Below are 24,312 nucleotides of genomic sequence, written 5' to 3'. Positions count from 1 at the left end.
GGTGAACAAAAACACTTCCCTTTCTCTTGAACCACTTTACAAAATAACTGATGAAAAAAAAACATTTTGTTCACTCTTTTGATGAAAACATAACGGACATGTTTGTCACATAAAAAAGCTTTTATTTTGCTTTAAAGATAGAATTTCCCTGGCTCAAGAAACAAGCAGGTGGTGATTTCATACAATGTAATCCTTTGTATCTCAAAGCATGCCATGTTTCAGTGGCAGTGCCAGCGAAGGCTCTCAGGTGTCAAAAATATGTAGAATTCTTCAGAACATATGATAAAAGTATTGTTGGTTCCCTGAAGCAATTTAACAAATAATCCCACTCTCTTGTCTCCCGTCCCCGTCCGTCCCCCCCTCTCTCTCTCCATTAGGTGACATGTAATTGTTTCACCATCAGTGACGGAGAGCTGCAGGAGATTGGAGTTGGGCTGTATCCGAGGTAACAACACACACACACACACAGAATCATTAAATTCGATTAAAGTCACTCTTTCAGTTGAAAAATAAAAATGCAACACAATTTGAATAATTTAAATTTAGCTCCTGAGATACCTGCTTTATCTCCAACCAACCCCACCCACCCTTCACCTGCTTACTCCGCCACACTCCCCTCGTTATGTTCCTGATAGCTCTTTGAAGTACGTGCAAGCAGGGAGGAGTGATTTTTTTTTATTGTGGGATGAAAACTTGAAAATGAGTGTTGACAGAATATTATAATGTTGAGGGAGAATGCTGGGGGCGGAGAGAGAGGCGAGAGCACATGGGGAAATACAAGGTTTGAGTCCAAATGATTGAGGATTCTGGTCTGGTATGTGGGAGTCTAACACACACACACACACACACACACACACACACACACACACACACACACACACACTAATTCACACACATACACACACATACACGCAGGGAGGCAGTCTGCACTGTAATCCTGGCATTGAGTCTGGGTGAATAGGCTGGGATTTGGCCTGTCGTTGAACATGTTGTTAGAGTTGCTACACAGGCTCACACGCACACACACACACACACACACACACACACACACACACACACACACTGCAGGTATCTCCGCCAGTTTATCTGGCCGCTGTTGAGATGTCAGATGGTCACAGTGGCTTGACCATAGCGCAGCCAAACCATGTGTGTCAGTGTGCGTGTGTGCAATTTTCTGTTGTAACTCATCCATAAATGATGGGCCCGTTCACAGGATGGTCCCCTGCCTATTCATATTTTGGGTTGCCTAGCAACCACAGGGTTTGCTGAAGAGAGGGGATTACTCTGTTGAGGCTACACCTCTGTTCACCCAGACACTCTGTGTCCATTTTTCTGCTCTCATTTGCTCTCTCCTCTCTCCTCTCTGACTGAGCTGCTCCTCGTCTGTGCGTCGCTCTCGTCCTCTAAGTCTCTGCTAATTGGCTTATTGATATTATAATGTTACTTTTTGTCTGTTGGACTCTCTATCAGGACCAAAACGATTAAAGCTGGATTGATAACACAGACCTTTGTTCACTGGTTCTAATCTTCCCCATGTTATACCTTTAGTCATGTTGGAGTAAGATAACCCCATGTGTAACCATGGCCCAAACCTCTCTGTGGCATGAAAGCACTCATTTGGTATTTGTGAGAAGGTAATGGAGACTGGCATCTGGGTTCAAATGCAGATTATAATGTCAAATTTAAAATAATATCCTTTTTGAATCAAAGCTCTTGTCATTTCAACAACAATCTTGGTCATGAAAGCGTGCATTCAATATCTGTTATTGACATTTTCAGACTATAACAACACGTAACACTATGTCTTTAGGCCAGGGCTATTCACTTTGTAAGCCACACAGGAAAAGTCGCTGGGGGTTAGCAGGCGAAGAGAATTATTTTACAATGAATGGCTGCAAAAAGCTCCCACACTCACATAATAATTTTTATAGATTTAAATTATTATGGAGTTAACTTGTCATCCAGCGTCCCTTTTCTGTCAATAAAAAGATACATAAACATAAAGCTGTAATGTCCAGCTTTATTACTTGTGGCTGCTGGTTGTACCAGATGTATTTACCTTCTCTCACCTTGATCCCATACTATAATATGTATGCAGCAGGCCAATCAGTTCTGCACAACAAAACACACAAGGAACCTCTCTGTACAAATAAAGACGCTGGAGACAGTGGTATATAGAAGAAGGTATTTAACTTTTGCTTTAAATACATTCAAATGAATGGTGCTGCACTGTCTCTGTTGTCACGTGATATTTCTTTCTCTCCATCCTGCCATGTGCAGCAACAGTTAGTTTCAGTGAGCGTGAGCCGACACTGTTAATGTATGATGTGCTTAAGTTAATTAATCTAATTAGTATGCTAATGAGCTGCTCTCCACCAGATAAAAGCTTCGTTCAGAGGGCTTGATTTCTAGCTTTCTAGTTGATATTCAGCCCACCACTTCTGCCCTGTAGAACAAAGCCAGGGGGTTACTGATGGTTTTACAAAGGCTCAACACACTGCTACACACACACACACACACATGCACACACATGCACACAAACACACACTGAACACATGCCTTATCTCTTGCCTGCATTGTTTGTCTCTATGAACACAATAAAGGCGAGCAGCAGTAATGGAGGGCATCATAAAAACAGACAAACCTCTTCAGTATTTGTTCTCAGCCATGTGTGCAGTGACAGTCAATTTAACGGGTTCAAGGAGATATTGAAAACTTTTTTTTTTTAACCTCTACTTAACAGCAATTTCAGTTTTCAGATATGCATGTCAGGTACAGGCTTTGATTGAGCCAATTCACCTTTGTTAATTGTTTCGCAACTTTTCATTGTAGTTACAGGCTTGAACTGTATTGGTGTCTTTTATTTTTATTTATTTTTTTACAATTTTTGATGTATAGACTACAAAGACAATCCTTCTGAGTAAAACACTCAGTCAAGAAATTATTAAATACAATGTGGTAAGACAAAAGGCATACAGTACATCTTATCTTCAGGAGGGTATAATGTTCAGATTATTGAAACAGCTTTTGAAAGCAAGTGAGACTATTTTATCATTTCTATGCTGTATTTTCGGCGTTGTTGAATCCCCAGATTTTTTAATTCTATAGAACTAAAAAGCAATTCCAGCATTTTTAAGATCACATAAGGTGATGATTTGATATGATTATATAAAGATCTGAGCTAGCACACAACAGTTTGAATGACGCCTACCCTTTCTTTGTATACATCTCCATTATATAATACTTTTAGGGTGACCCCTCCTCTGTGTGCCTTTTTGTAATGATGATCCAGGAAACACATGGAAACAACAGTTTTATAACAGTGTCTGAAAAGCTTCCTCATTATTCTAGTAAATCCAAATAGGGAAATACCATCAAACTGGGAGGGGGGGCTTAAAACATTAATTCAAAGTGTTAAAAAACATTCATATTGGGTGTCATGTGTCTGATGCTGACACATTCTGTCAGCACGTCTGTGGATCAGTGGGAGTTGTGTCGATTATAAAGTGTGAGGGTAATAATCCAAAGTGTTTGTTGTGACAGAAGAAGAGTACTTGTCTTTTTATTGTCTATTTTTGAGTGTGTCTGTTGAGAAAGTGACATTTGTTATGACAGAAGCAGAGTCCTCTCATTGTCACAGTGTGCAGGGAATTATCAGTGTTTGTGTTTGTCTCACTTTTTCACTGAGAGTTTGGTTCATTTGAGCGCTCAATATAAATGTATATATATGCAGGGTTCAGATTATGCAAAGTCATGTAGCAGAAGATATTTAACCTCCAAACAGCACCTTTGTTTCCCACAGCTGTCACACTAAACAGGATGAGAGGTGGCTGGAAGGCCTTGAGGGACATGTGTCACTCAACATGTGTTTTTTCTCTCATGAATTTGTCGACACAAATTATCCTTTCAGTCAACATTGATCTGAGTGATTTATAAAGTCCCCAAACAGTTGGACATTTGGCATTTGGTGTGTTATCAAGATGAGTCTGGTCTCTATCTTTATCATGTCCTCTTTGTCTTTTAAGTACTGCAGTTGTTCTTTGATTGATTAGGAGCATTTATTATCATGAGGAGTGCTGTTTGGTAGATCGAGTCAGTCATGTTAGATTGTTAAATTCAATATAACAATCTTCTCTAATTTTTGATTCAGCGCCACACTTTACGCCAATATCAGAACATGAAGACATGAATCTCACGTTTGTAACTTGTGATTTTTTGCCTTTCGGCTGGACATCAAAACATGTCTGCTAAAAGCTTTTTAGGGTTTCAAGTCGTGCCACCATCTTTATTATTGAATTGAATAAAGGATAAGGATACGTTTGAGCTTATGTTAGTGGCAACTCTGCTCACGGCTCCTGAAGCCTTTGCAGCGACTGAGAAACACAGAAACACTGCTTTATTTTTAATGATTTTGTGTACCAGGTTGTTTGTTTCAGAGAAGAAGGCTTTCTGTCGATCATTCAGTTCCTGTTAAAACCTTTGACAAACACTGAGCACTTCTGTAATCCTAAACCGAAAACAACCTACGCAATAGAAGGTTTAGCTTCTTTTGAAATCTTTGTCAATGATAAACACTGAAGGCTCACATTGTTGCTTTGGTTCTAATGATGTTTGGGTTAACTATGTTGGTATATCTGATATATTATAATATATACATATTGTTTTTTTTAGCTGGTGGATTGGGCTCTTTTCTTGTTCTGTGTTTTGTTGTTTGTGTTCTTCTGTTGCTGCTTGATTGTCAAAAAACTTTTTAAACACCTATTCTTGAATGTGCTACATAAATCAGTTTATTATTATTATTATTATTATTATAATTATTAATAAAAGAGTTACTTAAGTGAAAGCCGGCTGTGCTCTCTGTAGAAGAAAGTGCAGAAAATGGACCAAAAAAATCTAATCATCTCGGGTCTTCTGAACTAACAATTTCCAGTTATCCACCCACCTGGGCAGCATTACTTTATTTTAAATGCCAGTCAACATGGTTAGTGACACACACACACACACACACACACACACACACTGGATTTTGCAGCAAGAGTGTAAAATTTAAACATTGAATCACAGAGATACGTTTTTCGCTCATCTTTATTTTTCTCTCTCCCTACTCTCATTCATCTTCCCTTCCCTCCTTCTCTCCTCTATCTCTTCTCCTCTGTGTATCTTTCTGCTCCCCTCCTCTGGTGTCCTCTCTCTTCCTTCTGCTCCTCATCATCCTGTTTGCTCTCTGCCAGCTTATCTCTGTTAAACCATGACTGTAGGCCAAACTGTGTGATGGTGTTTGAGGGAACACGACTGCAGCTCAGAGCGGTTCAGGATATCAACGCTGAAGAGGAGGTATGAGAAAGAGAGAAAAAAAAACGACTCACAATGCATCTTCACAACATGGACAACATGGAATGTCACTGAGTTTATCGACTGTGTTGTTGCCTCTGCTTTTATGTCCACGTTCTTTATGAGCAATTTTGATTGAATGTGTTTAATTCTCTTGTATTGACGGAGGAGCCTCTACCTCAGGCTGTTTTGATTAATCCATAATCTGAAACTAAAAACCATATTTTCCATCGACACAGTTTTATGGTTGTTATTATCTTAAGCAACAATACATGTTAATGGTGTTACAATGAACTTAATGTTGATTTTATGGTGCTCAAAATTGATGCCAAGTGTAAAATCGCTCCAACACGAGCAGGATGACACCTTCCACTTGGCAGACTTTGCTTATTTTCCATTCTTCACCATCTCTCCTGACAATTTGTAATGAGATGCATCAATGCCATCTGGAACATTAAACCCACAAAGAAATATAACCACACTTGACTCGCACAGATATATCTTTCCACCATGCTCAGGATTGAAGTTCTTAATCATGACTCTTGCTGCAGTGATTTGCATTTCATCAGCATCTCTACTTTAGAGTATATAGCCAGGTAAAATAGACAGCAGATTAAATAAATGAGAACAAATAATTCATATGAATCTGAACTGTTTTCTTGTTTTTAGCTTACTATAAGTTACATCGAGACGTTGTCACTGTCTGAAGATCGACAGAAACAGCTGGAGGAGCAGTACCATTTCACCTGCCATTGTCAGCGCTGTGACTCTCAGGACAAAGTAAGACACATAATGACCTTTTCACTTTCACTTCCTACTTTTAAGGGTTTGACCATTCAAGCAATAATCAAACATGAAAACACAAACTAGCTAATGCCATAGTGAAATTCAAATGCTCATAATGATCCCAATAAGGTGATTCTTATAAAGCCGTATGTGGATTCATCTATTTATTAGTCCAACAATTGTGTTTCATTTAATTTATTATTAATTAATGAACAGAGTTGAAAGAGTTCAGCAAGTAGCTCTTCCAAAATAAACACGTTCTGGGACTTGTAGTCAAGCACTTAAATTGGTATTAGGGTAGCCATTTAAATCTAGTTTAAATGGATGTAATTCCTCTCAATTATCTGAGCAGTGATCTAAGGGTGCGGTCACACTGGCAATCCACGCTTCACCCCTAAAGTCCAGCTTGTTTGACCGGTGTGAGCTTTACACTTCCTTGGCCCTGGTACGCTTCAGAGAGGTGTGCTTCGGCATGGTACAGTTCAAGCACAAGCACGCAGGTACACAACGTTGACAGGCGTTATTATGGAGAAATCCGGAGTGGTCTGTATCTGCCTAAAATGACTCAAAGTAAAGACTGCGCGTGTCCTTTACTTTTTACATTTATTTATGGCTGTATCTGTTTGACATGAGCTGTCATGTTCTCTGTGTTGTTCTCCGAAGACCAAACAGGACTGTGCGTCCCTTTTCACATTTTTTTTCCAAAGTCCTCCTGTTTGTAAACTAAGCACACGTCATAATAACATAAAGCCATGCATGTGCTGTATTACGACGTTATGTACAAGAGGTAACTATGATTAGGCCTGGTTTCTCCTGGAGCAGTGTGACTGCAGGCCGTGCAGGCCAGTGGGGGAATGGGGAGGGGGGAGGCAATGGTACTTAAGCACTGTACGACAACATTGCCATTGTGATCGCGCTCTAAGTGTTTGCTGATTCTTCACATCTGAGTTTATGATGTGATCGTTTCTCCACCAGTAAAATCAATTGATTAATTAAAAGATAATTACAGCTATACTGCTTATTGTTTGATGTTAAAGGCTTTTTAAAGTAAAAATGACATGTACTTGCTGGTTTAACCTTTTTACATGTCAGGATTTACGTCATTTCTTTCTCATTTATGATAGTGAAAAAAGAGACTTTGGGTTTTGGACGATTGGTTGGACTTAAGAGACGATTTAAAAATCTCATTGTAGGATATGGGAAGTTATCCTGAAGACAAAATGCTAAATTGAGATAATTGATTTATTGTAAATGATAGTAGGGGGGGATTGGTTTCAAGCCTTTTTTAACCTTCACCATTCAAAGTCAGAAAACGCACATGCCCTCACATTCATGTACTTTTGTCTGTTGTCTACTTTTGTCATTTTAATCAATCTAAATTCAATATTTCTTTTTATACCTGTTCTTGCTTGAGATGTTAACTGTTGAAACTTAATCTGAAGACCAGCCCTTTGAAACACACATGCACGAACAACATTTTCTCTTTTCTCTCCATCACACACCAACATACATGCAGCTCACACACACATTTGTCGTGTCGCTGTTGTCTCAGACAGTGCATCTGTGCATAACGTGTAACAGTGTACCCTTTCCTGTCTTCTCCTCCTCCTTTCTCCTCATTCACTCTGTCTTATCTCCTGCTGTCCTCCTCTTCCTCTCTGTCACTCTGTCACGCTTCACTTCTTCACACACCTCTACCCCTCTCTCTCTCTCTCTCTCTCTCTGCCCTCGTCACCCTCTATGACCACCTACTGAAAAATGAGAAATATTATCTTCTCTTTCAGCTGCAGTTTTCTTTTCCATCCATCTTAATCCACTCAGTTTTTCGTCTCCACTATCTCACTGAGTGTCTCTCTCTCTCTGTAAGTTTTCATGTCTTTCTCTCCTCCTTCTCTCCGAGTTTTCTCTTCTGCCTCTTGCTTTGGTGTCACTATGTTGTATGTGACACTTTGGTCTTACTCCTCAACACGACAGCAGCACTCACGTGTGTGTGTGTGTGTGTGGTTTGAGATAAGGTAAGAGAGGGACGCTCAGCGTGCTCTTTGAGACAATGGTATTCATTTTATTCAACATGCCTTTGTTCTATATACACCTCACACACACCTCACACACACACACACCGTCCGTCGTTCCCTCTCTGTCTCTTTAATCTCAAGCTGATGATGGCAGGCTGCTGGGTTGTGACCCAACATGTCATAGAAGCAGATGACTGTTGACATCAAACCCAGGAGAGGATGTTTGTGTGTCATCCCCCTGTGTGTGTGTGTGTGTGTGTGTGTGTGTGTGTGTGTGTGTGTGTGTGTGTGTGTGTGTGTGTGTGTGTGTGTGTGTGTGTGTGTGTGTGTGTGTGTGTGTGTGTGTGTGTGTGTGTGTGTGTGTGTGTGTGTGTGTGTGTGTGTGTGTGTGTGTGTGTGTGTGTGTGTGTGTGTGTGTGTGTGTGTGTGTGTGTGTGTGTGTGTGTGTGTGTGTGTGTGTGTGTGTGTGTGTGTGTGTGTGTGTGTGTGTGTGTGTGTGTGTGTGTGTGTGTGTGTGTGTGTGTGTGTGTGTGTGTGTGTGTGTGTGTGTGTGTGTGTGTGTGTGTGTGTGTGTGTGTGTGTGTGTGTGTGTGTGTGTGTGTGTGTGATTATGACCAGAATAAGTGAAGTCAGTCAGCTGTTGTGAGATATGAAAAGTGGAGGCAGATATTTTAACATCTTGGTATTCATAGTAAAGTTGTATTTAACTGTATTTTGTCTGTCTCGTCACATCATGGTGCTGTGTGTGTCTGTGTGTAGTCACTGTGGACTTCATGTGGATGTTCAGGTTTTTCTCCTCTCTTTCTCAGGACGAACTCTTGCTGTCTGGAGCAGAATCAAGATGGCGGCTGCTGAAAGAGGCTCTTCCTGGAGTGGAAAAACTGAAAGTAGAGTCCAGTATCCTTTACCTCCAAGATCCACTGCAGCTTCCTCCACCAACAGCTGTGCTGTGTGATGATGATTGAATAAGCAGAGATCTGTTCACCTCCAACATTTCACAAACACTTTGATGACTGAGAGAAATGTGTCACTGTTCAGTTTCTCATAGCTGATGTTGTTTTATCCTTGTAGACTGTTTTTTTTTTTTTTTTTTGCTGTATCAAATGAACTAATCCAAACACACAAACGCATGAGTCACCTCTATCAGTGAGGTGGTTCATGTTAGGTTGTACTCTTTAAATGAAGCCGGTGACATTCAGAGTTAAACCAGTGAATACATTTATTAGATGGCAATAAAAAAGAAAACCAGGGAAGATGTGTTTGAGTGATAGTCTGCTAGATTTAAGGAGATCGCTCTCCACAGTCATGAATCATACTTTAATGTTCAAATGTGCAAAAACAGATTAGTCAAGACGTGATGATCCCAAAGGTGAGCTCTGACATTGAACAGCAGTTGAGAGTGAGGACCAGATTTATTAAGTAAATTAGATTCAATGCAAACGCGGAGAAGTACACATGTGTACTGGTCTTATAACTTCAATGTATTGAATGAAGGGAAAGCGTAAATATGAATCAAACATGTATCAAGAATCAAACCTCATCATTTCACAAAATCAAACCAATACAAACAAAACGGTCTTCATAAACATGTGTTGAAGTCAATTAGTTTATCACATACTTTTATTTAATTTTGGCAGTCTGATTTGTTCTCCGAGTTGTTCTTTTCTTTAAGCGACCCTCCAGATTGTGAAGAACTGCTGGAGAGTTGTAGTCATTTAATATCAACAGCTGAAGATGTGCCTGATGAAAATCTGTACAAGCTTAGACTGACAGACATGGCTTTAGACGCTTCCATTCAGCTGGGGCTCTGGGAGAAGGCTTTGAGATACGGCGAGTTAACACTTCCAGTATACAGGTGAGTCGGTGTGCGTGCGTGCGTGTGCGTCAAACAGGCAAGCTAGGAAAAACAAAACTTGTAATAAAAAAACAACTTTTACTGCCTTGTATTTAAACCTGGTATAAGTTCTCAGATTTAGGGACGTTTCCTTCTTGACTCTCGTTTGCACAGCAATGTGAAGAAAAGGACAACAGTAACTTCTCATGAGTGCATCTAAAGTACAACTCCCTTAGCTGAGGTAGACTTGAATAACTTTTCCATTGAAGACTTTTACTTCAAAGTTCTGGCTTTAGAGATTTGGGCTGCTTCTGTTTGCTGATTCCTTCATAATCGTCAAAACCATTCCAGACAGTATGGGTTTGTTATTTTGGACACAGAAGAAAAGCTGGAGATTCTCAGACTGATGATGATGTGCAGAGAAACAGTCGTGTCAAAGCAAGGTTAAAATGTAAAGGGGAAAACTTTGTGTACTCATGTGATCACGAGAGATAACCTGGTATGGATCTTTTGCTTGTTTTGTAGTTTGAACTTGAGAGAATGAACTCTGAAAGCAGAGACTCAGAGAGTGTTAAAAAACTCTGTTACACCTGTGGAGGGAAATATACCTCAGTCGGGTTTGTTAGTTCAGAGAAGACATGGCTGAGGGGAAAAGATTCAACGAATATTTCAGAGTTGTTTTTTTTTAACAGTTCCTGAGAAATCTAAGTGCATTGCAACTTTATAGTAGAAAAACATAAGCAAACAAGCAGAGCATGTCATATCATATCAACTCAAATAAAATACAAGCAAAAACTAATTCAGAAACTCACTGACTGATTTGGCAACACTCTGTGGCTTACAGAAATGTTCCGCAAACAAATGAAATCTTTTACTCTGCAGGTCACACAGCACACTGTGGTGGCCTGCTGATGAAATGACAAATCAACATCATTTAGTCATTTTGTGAGGAGAACTACTGTTAACCCACAAATAACAATGATCAGTCACTCCCTGCTAAGTGCTAAGGCTAACTCTTTAACTCAGTAGAATGCCAAATGTTGCAGCAAGAAATTCAGCCAGTCTCACAGACAACTGGAGTAGATCCTGAAGTATGTACTAATTCAAAAATCGACTATGAATCATGAGTCCAGAATCGTTTTGAGTCGAAAAATAGATTCTCAATCGAATCTTGAGACACCCAAAGATTCCCAGACTCTACTGTACACACTGATGAGCAACATCAAAACTATTTGACCTTTCTCAAACATCTTAACAGTGCCAACCTCCTTTCTACTTGGTTAACAACATATTACAAACCATGACCTTGTGTTCAGAAATTTTTATTTTTAAATGTAACTAAAGTAGGACCAAAAGTTGTTACGGCATGTTCTCAAAATAAAAAGGAAAAGAAGACAAGAAAATGGCTGGTAACAGGAGTAAATGAAAAAGAAAGAGGGGGCTAAAATAAAGATAACATTTTAGTTGTATGTACATGTGAGAAGACAACAAAGTCAACCATCAGTCTAAATTCTAATCTAGATAAGGATCTCAAACCCTTCCAAATACTTCTTCTTCTACGCTGGTCTCTCCATCTCATCCTTATTCCAGTTCACTCTCCTGTGTGTATGAGTGTGTAAGACTAATCAATCTGGTGTGAAGGGCAGAGCCGTAGAGACAAAGCTGGGTTCTCTCGCTTTCTTTCTCTCTCTCTCTCTTTCTCTCTCTCTCTCACACACACACACACACACACACACACACAGAGCATCATGTCCACAGGAGAGAAAGAGTAGTGCAGCCTATCAATAAATAAAGCAGACACAGAGCAGCAGAAAGAGAGGGATGAGGAGATGGGGATGGAGAGATGGCTGTCAGCTGAAAATGATAAGTCCGTTTCAAGGAAGGAAGGGGTGGGGGGTGGGGGGGCTGGGGATGGATGAAAAATGGGAGGGAGTCAGAGGAGTTTAGAGTGATCAGCAACCTGATAGAAAACAGAAGAGGGAAGAATATCTGGTAGGAAGTAAAATGAAAGAGACAGAATCTGAAGGTTAAGATAGTGGGTATAGGGTATGCACCGAGGGGAGGCAACAATGAAAGAAGAGTGAAAGAGCAAGTGGGAGGAGGATCTTCCATATTCATCTCCTATCTTCCTCTGGGCTCTTCACATGGCTGAGAAGAGGAAAGATAGCTGCAGGAGTTCTCTATCTCTTTTTCCTGTCCTTCCCCTCATTCTGTATTCCTTTCTTCTCTCCCTCTGCTCGTCTCTTTACCATTTCTCTGTTCCGTTTGGGATGTAATGCAGGGTTTTCTTTCTGAGCCTGTGTGTGCATAATGCACATCGACTGCAGCCTGTGCACGGCGGGTTTATTGAATGTTTCCATTCTGCAGATATTTCCCCGCTACAGACATGCTCACACACATTTCATGAATATGAGAATGAATGCACATTCACGTATTCCTGAAAAACATCCCTACAGAGACATCAACAAGTGAAGTCTGTTACGGCTTGCACCTCAACCACTCTAGCAGTATTAAGGAAAGTTATTTTGATGTATCTCAGCTCCCCTGATGCATTTGTGTCCTTGTGTTATATTGTTTCACCTTCTTTCTGAAGGAAAGCATGCAAACAAAAAAGATTGAAATTCCATAGATGGAAATAAAACTTTTCCATTTAAAAAACAGCTTCATTCATTTCCTCGAAAAATAATTAGCATAGACTTCTCTCTGCAGCTATGCACCCTTTGCCAAAACACTCAGCAGTTTAATAGAAGCAAGTCTGTCACAAGAGATAAGATTTGTGAAGCATTATTGGCCTCAGCAGAGCAGTGAGGTGCTCACAGCTTTTCAGTCTTCATGACTAGAATCTCATAAACAAGCATCATTATAACAAAGTACTTTCATTCAGTGAACCAGAAGAAGGTGAATTTAGGAAAAAAGAAGGTATGTACGAAAATATTAAACATGTCTTCAAATACGCTGCTTTGAAAAGCACAAACTGATGACTAGTATTACAGTTCCAAATGTCGTTTGAAAATCTGTCTGGTTGCAGAAATGTCGGCGCAGTATTTGTACGACATCAGAACTGGCTGCTTTATTTCTGCTCTGGGTCTTAAGAGGGTCTAAGAAGACGCGAGATTCTTCAAAACTAGGCAAGAACATAAATGTGGGAATGTCACTGAACTGACAGGAAAGTTAATTTTGATTTTGTTGTCTGATTTTTCTTTCCCAGATGTTTTTGGGAAGGTTTATCCTTTGGTTTATAAACAGTGCATGTGGTTTGCATGGTCTTGGCTCTGTCTCACTGCCTTGGTTTTGGTTCTGGTTTCTGACTGAGTCTTGATACAGTATTGACTTGGTCATTACCTTGTTTTGGGTAAGGAGGTCTTGGCAACAGTCTTGACTCTGCCTAACCTTCTATCCATCTATAAACAGGCAAAAAGGTGGACCTATAGGCTCTTAGCCTCTTAGCATAAGCTACAATGTGACCACGTGTCAGTCATCTCAGCCACAACCCTAATTATGCAAATGTTTGCAAAACTTTCATCCTTTAAAGGTCACATACTATACTACTAAACCAGTTTAAATAAGTCTCAGAGCTCCCAAAAACATGTCTGTGAAGTTTCTTGCAAAGATACCACTCCAATCCTGTATTTGATCATGTCTATAAACCCCTCTACTTCAGCCCTGCTCAGAACAGGCTGTTTCTGTGTCTGTACCTTTAAATGTAAATGAGCTGTGTCTGACCACGCCCCCTCTCTGGAAGGATGCGGCTCGGGATTTCTTACACCATGCCCAATTGTTTACAGTGAGAAGGCAGACTCAGAGGGCAGAACTAACATCTAGCTGTGGGAGCGTCACCCTCCTGGGGGAGGGGTTACTGCCCCTTGTGATGTCATGAAGGGGAAATCTCCAAACGGCCTTTTTGAGCACACATTTTCTGAGAAGGGAAGCAGGCAAAGGATGGAGAGGAGAGAATTGCTCTCTGTTTTTAAAGGAGCTGGGACATATTAGTGTTAGAAAACCATTTAGCATAATACAGTATATGACCTTTTGATGTAATCAAAATGGATGAGTTTTCTGTTTAAGAAAATTCACTCCTTACGATTACCGTTTCAACCATTAGAGACATGATTTATTTTCTGTCCTTTGAACTGGGCTGTAGACATTTTTTACTTTCACATTGGTTTCATTTTTCAACCCTGTAGGTTGTGGCTTCATGGGAAGTGAAGTGTTTAGCTGTAAGCAAGCCGTTGTATCTATATATGATGTTGTATATCACTGTGGGGTGGTCGGAGACTCTCCAGTAATGTGGATTTCAGAAACAGTTTATAGAATACTGAAACCGACTTTCTGGTGAGAGCGAAGTCGTTTAAATAGTTGAACTGTGATTTAGGGTTTATTTAACTATCCTTTGTCTTAGTAAAAGTTGCATAGTGCTGATTAGTTTTTTAACTGTGGATGTATAGAAATAATTTGCATTGGATAAAACACCAAAATACAATTAAGGAGAATACTGACAGCTAATCTGTTCTCCATGTTTTTGTTCTCCTTCCTCTGTTTTGCTACTTAGTTAGATAATCCACGTTTCCCACTCACTAACAGCAGGCTGTGGATCTTTTCTGCCAAACAAGAGCCTCATTAGTTCCACTGCATTTGCCTGGAAATGTTACACTTTTCCACATCTATTAATTTCTCCATCCTGCACCCTCTCCTCCTCATAGCCGAGAGCTATGGCTTTCTAACTAGCTGCATACAGCATGACCGTATATTTCTCTTCAATTTACCCTCTCAGGAACAAACATGAATTTATGAGACAGCGAGATAATGAAATTATTTTAATTGCTCTGTGCTTCTATAGGCAAAGAGGAAATCTAATTGGAGTTTGGTGTTGATGAGTATGTTTGCATGTCATGGCAGCCTGAATCACTGGCTTGGTAATTAAATCAATATTTTAACTTGTGGTTATTCATGGAGGACTAATGCTGTAGGTTGTGTCTTTGAACTTACTGTTTAATGATTTAGTTTTAACTACAGCTTTTGATACAACCTCTGTAATTGGAAGGCTAGCAATTTCAGCTTAGCTTGAGGGTCTGAACAAATGGGCTATTAGTATTGTGAGGGAAAAACTCTGCTGGAAAACTATCAAAGAGCATCCAGAGCTTGAAACACCACTGGCTGTGGTCAGCACAAGTATTAAACAGTGGTTACATTTACATGTGATCAGAGTGATGGCATAGTAAGTCGTCCTGTCTTGTGGTATCTTTGCAGAGAAGTGAAAAACATCGGATTAAGTACTTGAATTTAAATTGACCATATCCTTATGTGTGGGCCTGCTCATACATTGATGCTGGTGTGTGTGTGTGTGTGTGTGTGTGTGTGTGTGTGTGTGTGTGTGTGTGTGTGTGTGTGTGTGTGTGTGTGTGTGTGTGTGTGTGTGTGTGTGTGTGTGTGTGTGTGTGTGTGTGTGTGTGTGTGTGTGTGTGTGTGTGTGTGTGTGTGTGTGTGTGTGTGTGTGTGTGTGTGTGTGTCTGTGTGTCTGTGTGTGTGTGTGTGTCTGTGTGTCTGTCTGTCTGTCTGTCTGTGTGTGTGTGTTCAGCTCATTGTTTTTGGGAGACAATGAGCATGGTAAGAAATGGAACATGAGAAGGGTTAGTGCCCCTGTGTGCTTTGCCAGCAGGCGTTTAGATGAAGTTTTGCTGCAGTAATATAAATGAAAATGTTTTTTTCCAGTGAACCGTGTGAAAACAGAGATAGTGAACAACAAACTGGGGGAAGACTTAAGAGGGCAGTGGAGGTAAAGAGGGAAGAGGAATCAATGGTGTGCTGCAGAGGAGAGCAGGAACCAACAGACAGCTCCACCTTTAATCCCTGCAGCTAGCGGGGCGAAAAGCACAAACACAAACAGGTAGGAGCAGAGGAGAGGAGAGGTGAAATAGGAAAAAGGAAGAAGAGATTAGGGGAGAGGGATGGAGAAGAAAAGAGGATAAATGGCATGCCAGGTAAATGAGTGTTTTGATAACTTCAGAGTTTAGGAACAACAGCTTGCTTAACGTGTTTAGTTATTTTTATTGGACGAGGGATGTCCCAGATCTTTGTGTTTGTGTGTGAACAGTTTAGTAACAACCTCTTTATTTATACATGTGCTGTGTGGGGTGGGCTTTGTGTCCTCAAAGGTCATTAAGTTTAGTATTTAATGTGAGTCTATTTAGCTGTTTCATTGTTAGCTGTGTTTTAAATTTACTTCCTTAAACTGGCTGAAACAAATAAACATAGAAAGACGCGTGCGTGCGTGTGTGTGTGTGTGTGGTGTGTGTGCGTGTGTGTGTGTGTGTGCGTGCGTCACCATGGATACTCAACACTGATCAAAACCTTGAACTCTAGAGATGCTGAGCAACATTCCCTCCATCATCATGCTCATTATAAACAATATATTCATGCATACAGATACACTGTATGTGTTTGTATGAGTGCACATATGTGCAAGTAGTGCAGAATATTCAAGTGTAAGGAGTATAGATAGATATGAGTAACTGTGTCTTTCTGCAAGTTTTCTTTTTCAGTTATCATGGGAATATCTGCAGTGTGGGTTGTGCTTGTTTGTCTTAAAACTGTGACACTGGAAATGGAAATGTGTTGAATGAAAGGGCTTGAACACTAACATGCAAAGCACACACATATGCAGACATACCCACATGCTCGTGCAGGTATATTCACACAACAAAAATGGAAACATGAATAATGCAAGCTTGCACATGTATAAAAATACATGCAAAAAAAAACAACATTTCTATGATGTTTTTTTTTTTTTTTTTTTAAATCTAATTGTTAAAAGAAATGTTCTCTTACTCTCTTACTTATGAATGCATCATACTAGAAAACTATTCAATCTTATCCATTAAATCCTCCGTCTTGCTCAGAGACCATGCTAATGTTTGCTAGTGCATTTTTGAGTATAAACTTTATAATTTTGGGACGACCCCTGAACGTGTCAGTGCTCCCCACTCAGGTTGCCTTCAGGTAGTAAAGGGCGGAGCAAGTTAAATTGATGTAATGCACCAGGGCAAGCTGGCTTCTCTCTCTCTCGCTCGCTCTCTCTCTCGTCAACACTAACTTTGGTTTGTCGGCTATGATTAGCCTCCACAACACACACATTCGCCATTGAAATCACCACTGATTTACAGACTGCATATTCTTATATTAGGATATTTTGCCTTAGTTTTCAATGAATTGTCACTTAACTAACTTTAAAACTGTGTGGTCTCCTTGTTTGTCTAACTCCCAGAGCCTGGGTTGTGACAATTTATATTGTTAAAGTTGCTTTAAGGGACATTTTAAGGCTGCCTAGACATAGTAACATACAGACAACAGATACATACTCTCACCACACGTGTGAGGTGCACAGAATAAAAATTCTTACTACAAAGCCTCATTCCAAAATCTTTCCTCGTCATTTCCATGTCCTGTGGAGTTCAAGGACAGTGCCTGTGGAGGTTCCCATGTTTAACAAATGAGACCAGAGGAGTGCACCTCAATTATCATGGCATCAAACTGTGAAGCTTCTGTGGGAAATCTCATGCTAAGATGCAAGAAAGAAGCTCAAGGACTTTAGTTGAACTGGAGACTCATGAGGAAACGTGTGTAGGAGCTGCCATCCAAAAAGAGCTGGAAGAAAGTCTTAGCTACTTTATTTTGCCTGTTAAAGGAGCAACAAAATGGGTACTGAAGTCTCCCCCCACCCCTTCTCCCTAGGGTCGAAGTAAACGCAGGTTTCCCAGTCACGGACACTGAAGCTTCAGTGTTTAGCCAGCTCTGCATCGGTCTTGAAACCTTTCTGCGTTCTAACCTCTCTCCATTTTTCAAAAGCATTTCCAGTATATATCCTAGTTTTTACCACGTTTCTACGCCAGAGAGCTTAGTAGAAGAATTACGAGGCATTTTAGGTCGGGTAGAATCAGTTATACCTGAACCAGTTTGTTTGCCGGCTTTCATCGCTGCATCACCTGTTGGTAAACCATTTGCCTGGCAAACCATGGGGCGTCCAAAATGGCCATGTGGGGGTGCCTTAAAACTGCCTACTTCTCTGGTGAAAACAAAAACAAACCATTCCAGACTGAAATTGAAACTTAAAAGGACACACTGGCTGCTGCATTGTGCAACACATGTTGAAGTGCGTGTTTCCTAAAGTCATTTTATGATTAAATTCAGTAGATATCTTACAGTTTGGACCTGAGCCTCCATCTTCAGTGTTATTCACAGCAACATAACATAGCAGCTTAAGAAGACATCCTGGTCAAAGTAATATTTTATCAGATATAAGTCTCTGTTGGATTTTTACAGATATTTTTTTATACAGGACGTCGTGTTTTCAGCACATTAATAATTGTTCAGCATTTTTAGTAATAAATGCAACTTGTTAGTCATATCAGAAATACACTAACAACACAAAGAACACTCAAAGAATTAAAGAGCTAAAAGCTTTAATATTTAGTTTTGTTAAAGGAAGTATGTGCGACTTTTTGATCCAGTTGATGTCGCCCTTGAGCACCAACAATAAACCAAAACAAACTGCTGTTTGGTGACACCTCCGCTATTCTGAATCCTCCACTCTCCTCCTGCGGGACACCTCCAACCCCCCTCTCCAGTCTCGTTTACACAAAGGAGGGAATTAAAACTCACCATAATTAAGCACCAATAAGCGCAAGCTGCGGAAGAAATTGTCCTTTGCTCAAGCTAAAATTGCCTTTGGCCTGCATTGTTGTGTTAGCAGGCTAATGTTAGCACACTTTGCTAAACTCGTAGCTTCATATTGCACATAAATTGACACTGAATCTAACAACACTGACGTGACACCCAAATGAGCAGTGAGTAGACGGTTATTCTTCTTTTCTCTAGTCCTTCACTAAAACAACTTTATGCTTATTATGTAAACACGGCGTTAACAACAATACAGCTGGCGGGACTCAGGCTTCTCACTCATTGTAGACAGTCATGACTCAGAGAGACATTTACAGAGGATATACTTGATTTATGTGTAAAATGTTGCACATTCTTCCTTTAATTGAGATATCTTTGTGGTAGTTGCAACACAGTGAGAGGACACATTTTTTAACAAGCCATCAGAATGCACTACTGTAACTCTCATGTCTCTCTCCCTCTCTGTATTCTGGTCTAGACGATACTACCCTGATCCTCACCCGGTGCATGGAGTGCAGCTGATGAGGGTCGGAAAGCTGCAACATTACTTGGAACGTCTTCAGGATGCACTGGACACATTCAGACAGGTGGGAGGAATGAGACACTAACAAACAAACAAACAATGCTGCGATAAAGACACTCATGTTCTCCTTTTCCCCTTCAGGCATATCAAATCATAAAGATCACCCACGGTGACGATCACCCCTTGACTACAGATCTATTGATGAAGATGGAGGAATGTCGCGCTGAAATGGACCAACAATCGTCCATCAGTCATTAAGACACGGCGGCAAAAACATCAGACTGATTTCACTTTCTATCCAATTTTCTTATACCTTTTTAAAAGTGTCATGATCATGTTTTAAAGACTTGTAGCATAAACAAAAAGTCAACAACAATACACATTGCCTTATTCATTTTTTATTACATCAATAATTTAAATTGCTTTGTCTACAGTCTGTTTTTTTATTTCCTCACAAAGTTTGTTATAATGATTTCTCTTTAGTTTCTTTCCTTTGGTGGAAAAAAGGAAAAAATAAAGGAATGATATGTTTTCACCCAGTTTAACAGAAGTCTCCAGTCATTTCTTATGTGAACTGTACTCAGGCAAAACAGCTCTGCTAAATCCAGTTTTGCTTTAGCATTGTAGCACGCTGATATTTACCAACCAAGACAAAGTAGCTGTAGCTAATGTGAATGTCATTAGTTTTGAAGGTGTTGGTTCATGAGAGATTTTTTATCTAACAAAAAGGGCTTTGTATTGTTTATTATACTATCAGATCATATCAAAGTTTGACTTCCACTTCTTTGAGTATGAATGTATTATAAGGTATCGGCATCTTCACTCTCTAAATCCAGCTTGTTGGCAGTGTTGAGTGTTTCCCATGGCATGACGGGTCTCTTAATGTAACTTAAACAACCTGTTTCTGTGTGAAACACTGTCATTTATAAACTAATCAAACAGCTAATGAATGAGTCTTTGGCATAGACTATATTTTTGTGAACTAAGCTATGCTTAACCTTTGCTCATCTCCTGCTCCTTCCTCTAGTCTGAGCCACTAGAATACATCCTCTGCACACAATGAATGTCTGTAATAATAATAATTTAAAATAATAATTTACTTCAAAGAGGGAGAGAACATTTATTTAAATCACATGTCTGTGGATAGATATGACGCGACATATTAGACGCTCTGTTGTGTGAGTATGTCAGAGAGAGAGAGAGAGAGAGAGGCCTCTATCTCCTGTGTTTATTGAACACATACCATGAGATGAGTAACACGTGTGTATGTGTGTGTACATGTGTTGTTGTTTTAGTAAAGTCAGGTCATCAAAACATCCATTTTGCCTCCATACATGTCCCTCTCACTTCCCATGTTAATCCATGTTTTTGTGTTTTACTCTGTCAGCATGTGGCCCCAGCAGCTTTTTAAGGGTTAAACCCTGATTGTGTGTTTTTTCACTCTCTCTCACTCTGTCTGTCTCTCTCGCACACACACGCAAACACACACACACACATTCTCTAAATTCAACTCTGTTAATCCTTAAAATTCTACCATTTTCAAACTGATGACAGCATCTCCTGTGATGGGAAACTTTGTGTGTGTGTGTGTGTGTGAGAGAGAGAGAGAGAGAGGATTAGAGTGATAGCATGTTTCTTTTAAGGTCACAAATAAAAGGTTCTTTGCTTTTCTAACATTTTTCGCTCCCTCAGTTCTGGGAGCTGACATGTTTGAAACCTAAAATCCTTCATCCTGGATTAGCTGGATTTGAATGATTCTGTTCAGTGTTATTTAACAATTAAATATTTCTTTCAAACTGAATATTATTGACGATTATGGATCAACTTTAAGTTCTATTCGTTTTCTCAGATATAAGAGCTTTATTCTTATTTTAGTCTGTCACAAACAATTTTAGTCTGATCTTCTTACTTCCCTTCTGTTCTCTAATCCCCCCCCCCCCCACACACACACACACACACACACACACACACACACACCTCTGCTCTCCTCTAATAAAACCCTCATTGCCCCCCCCCCCCCTCATTGTGTAGATTTATTTTTTGTGTTTCTGCTCTTGACAGTTTTTATCAGTAGTCCTTTTAGTAAAAACCCTCGATTAACATTTTTCCAGTTTTAAAATGTTTCACTCGATGTTTCCGTTTTGTGTGTGAAGCTTTTTGATGATGTACATTAGCACATCGCAGCCGTTCACCTAAACTGCAGGACAACATTGGCAGCAAGTAGCCTCTGAAATAAAGAAACGTTGGCATAACAAGCTTCTCTTTTTCCTCTCTGATTGCGATGAGGATTTTAAAAAAAGGTCAGCAAATCTACTTGGGCAGATTAGCTGTATATATAAGCCTTCATGGGCAGCAGGCTCGAGCATCTTCTGTGTGGAAAAACAATGAAGTGAAAGAAAGAAGGGGAAAGCTTTCGTTGATCGATCTGGAAGAGAAGTAATGAAATGAACGTGATAGTTGAGTAGAATAATGACAGCAGCGTAATGAATGGTCTGTGTTTTAGAGTCTGTTCTGCTGTACAATACTCCTCTCTGCCTCCTTCACTTCATTCATTAGCTCTACAGCTTTGTGTCCCTCTTTCTCCCCCTTTCTACTTTCTTTATCTCGACATCCATCAACTATTCCTCAGTTATAACCTTCTGTCTCTTTCTCTCTGCCACTCACCACCTATTTCCTCTCTCTTTTTCTCAGAGCTTCTCAAATTAAATTCACTTTTTGTCAGTGACTCGTCTCCCTCCTTCACTGCAGCCTGAACAAGCCAAGAAAGAGGACTCAGAGTGTTTTTTTAAAATCATCTTCATTCACTCGCCCTCATGCCATTTCCTCTCCCCCTTGTTCAATTTTCACTCTCACTTTGAAGGGACACTGCCCCTCTCTGATCCCCCACACACCCACACCACCTCACATCCAATTATCCTTTACATTTCTTGCTATGACCGTCAAACTGATTGTCAGGTCTCATTAGAGAAGGATTTACAATTTATTACAACCAACATTAACACACGATGTTTAAGAGGATATCAGTAAATCATTACCGGTAAATGTGTAAATCATATAGTGAATATGACACTCTCCTGTCAGCTGCGTGTTCCTCACACAGAGATCAGCTGCTGTTTGAAGGTTTGATAACAGTCACAGACGATAGATTTTCATCCCAGGTATAACGTATCCATTATCTTGGTGTGTTTCAGAGTTTGAAGATAAGGACTTGATGGATATTACCATATGAGTAATCTCACCTCAGAGTGAAATAAGCGAGACGAAACCACATCTCTAAGTTAACCTCACATCTTTATCACGTCACTTTACACCTACATCTTCTTTCAACATTGATGGGGCTCCTTCATAATCAGAGCAGAAAATCAAAGGATTGTTGAGCTGAATATAAACTGGCTCTACTGCAGCTACCTGCACACATTAATACTTTACTATCAGCGTTTGCATGATCAGTAGTGTGCACATTCAGGGTCCCTACAGGATGGATTTGTATTAGGCACATGCTGGTCTGTGTACACATCTGTGAAGTATATCAACATTTGTAGATCAGTAATTATTTGTATTACTTATTTAAATGCACATCCTCCAGACTTTGCTGTTCTATAAAACATGATCAGTCGTAAAAGTTCTGAACAATATCAGGAAAACAAAAAAGGAAATCAGTAAGAGAAAGTGTTCTCCCTTGGCATGGTAGTTAAGGTGTTAGTTTAAATTTGTTGGAGTGTGAATTCATTTTCAGCATTGACATCGTCATGACATTGTTATCCCAGCAACTGTTACAGGAAGCTGTGCACTGACATGTGGCACAGCTATGTAGCGCTGTCATTTATCCACTTTAATAAAGCTACACCATTTGAGTTGAAGTTTACTCTATATTTTTATAGACACATTTAAACCTCAACAAAACGGCTATGTATCTTAACTTTCATGTTGGTAACCTGGCTTTTCCAAACTAAGAATATGACTTACGTTCTTCTGTGCTAATACAATCACTGAATGAGCGTCTCACATTAAAAAAATCCATCTTTTAAAAGTCTCTTGCCTGAATGATTGCAGCAGACAGCTCATTTGATGAAAGAGGAGAACATATTTGAAAGAAATACCTTCTCCTTTTTTTATTTCCTTTTTTTATATCCACTTGCACCTTGTTTTGTTCTCCCTTACCTCACCCATCTCATTTCTCCTGCACCTCTTCAGCACTTTTGCTCCCTTTATTCTTCTCTGTGCTCTAATCAATTCTCTCCTTTTCCTCCCTTCTCCTCCTTCCTGCTCCCTGCTGAGTGTGTGATCAAAGCAAGCTCAACAGGACAATATGTCACCTAGAAAGCTGCCTGCAGGCTAGTAAGGGAACTTACTCACTCTCACACACACACACACACTGGAAACTAAGGCATATCTAGTACAAAACAGGCACATAATTCAAACATCTAGCCCCTTTCCTTGAGGCAAGTCATGTAAAAAAAAAGCCTTCACCTTGAAATTGGCATATTTACTGTATATTTTAAGGAGAGAAACAGACAGGCTTCATGTTCCATCCTGTTGAAATAAGAAGAAATCATCGAGCTACATCTTTAAAACATTGACTTTTTAAAAACAACCTTTCATAGATGTATGAAGATTGTATGTAAAGCTCGGGATAATGAGTGATGAGCAAGCTGTTATAGCTGAATGGAACCCCGACAAGGTGAGACATGACCCTGATAAAAAATGGCGGGGTCCTGCTCCCCCTGAAGGGGTTCCTCCACTATACTAACCTGGTCACCATACATTCCTGAATATTACACAGCGATTTACTTAAGAAATCAATCATTTCACCTAAGATGTTAATTAAAATTACTTCATTGATAAAACATTTTGTCAATGTTTTTTCAGTTTCAGCTGACCGTCCAGTCTCATGGTGAAGGGAGACACGTTGAGCAGGTCCACATGAATTTGTGCAGCACCTGGTTGAGTCTTTTCTGCCAAACCCCTTTCAGCCCGTAGACATTTACTTTTCTCAATCACAAACACCGCCATCAGAATGAATCCATTTCCTTTGCAGCCAACAGTTGGTAGTCAATCACACTTCATGTACTTCTTAAGGTTCATGTTAAGTAGCTTTTAAATATTTTCCTTTAAAAAAAATTATTCAAGGTGATCTCACCTACAGGGCA

The 24,312-nt window shown here is 39.9% G+C and overlaps 1 protein-coding gene across 1 annotated transcript in view; it reads left to right on the top strand.

Moving 5' to 3' along the window:
- Positions 1-19,702, top strand: part of smyd3 (SET and MYND domain containing 3) — an 81,967-nt gene extending 62,265 nt beyond the window's left edge. The window contains exons 6-12 of the mRNA XM_061041065.1: positions 378-445; positions 5,232-5,334; positions 6,001-6,111; positions 8,942-9,029; positions 9,816-9,987; positions 19,118-19,226; positions 19,304-19,702. Coding sequence (XP_060897048.1) covers positions 378-445; positions 5,232-5,334; positions 6,001-6,111; positions 8,942-9,029; positions 9,816-9,987; positions 19,118-19,226; positions 19,304-19,420 — 768 coding nt within the window. The 3' untranslated portion in view covers positions 19,421-19,702. The remainder of the gene's footprint in view (positions 1-377; positions 446-5,231; positions 5,335-6,000; positions 6,112-8,941; positions 9,030-9,815; positions 9,988-19,117; positions 19,227-19,303) is intronic.
- The last annotated feature ends 4,610 nt before the right edge of the window (positions 19,703-24,312 follow it).

This window comes from Labrus mixtus, chromosome 1 (assembly GCF_963584025.1).
Source record: "Labrus mixtus chromosome 1, fLabMix1.1, whole genome shotgun sequence".
NCBI classification, from domain to species: Eukaryota; Metazoa; Chordata; class Actinopteri; order Labriformes; family Labridae; genus Labrus; species Labrus mixtus.
The sequence above is the reverse complement of the archived record's forward strand: the minus strand, read 5'-3'. Positions and strand labels throughout refer to the sequence as shown.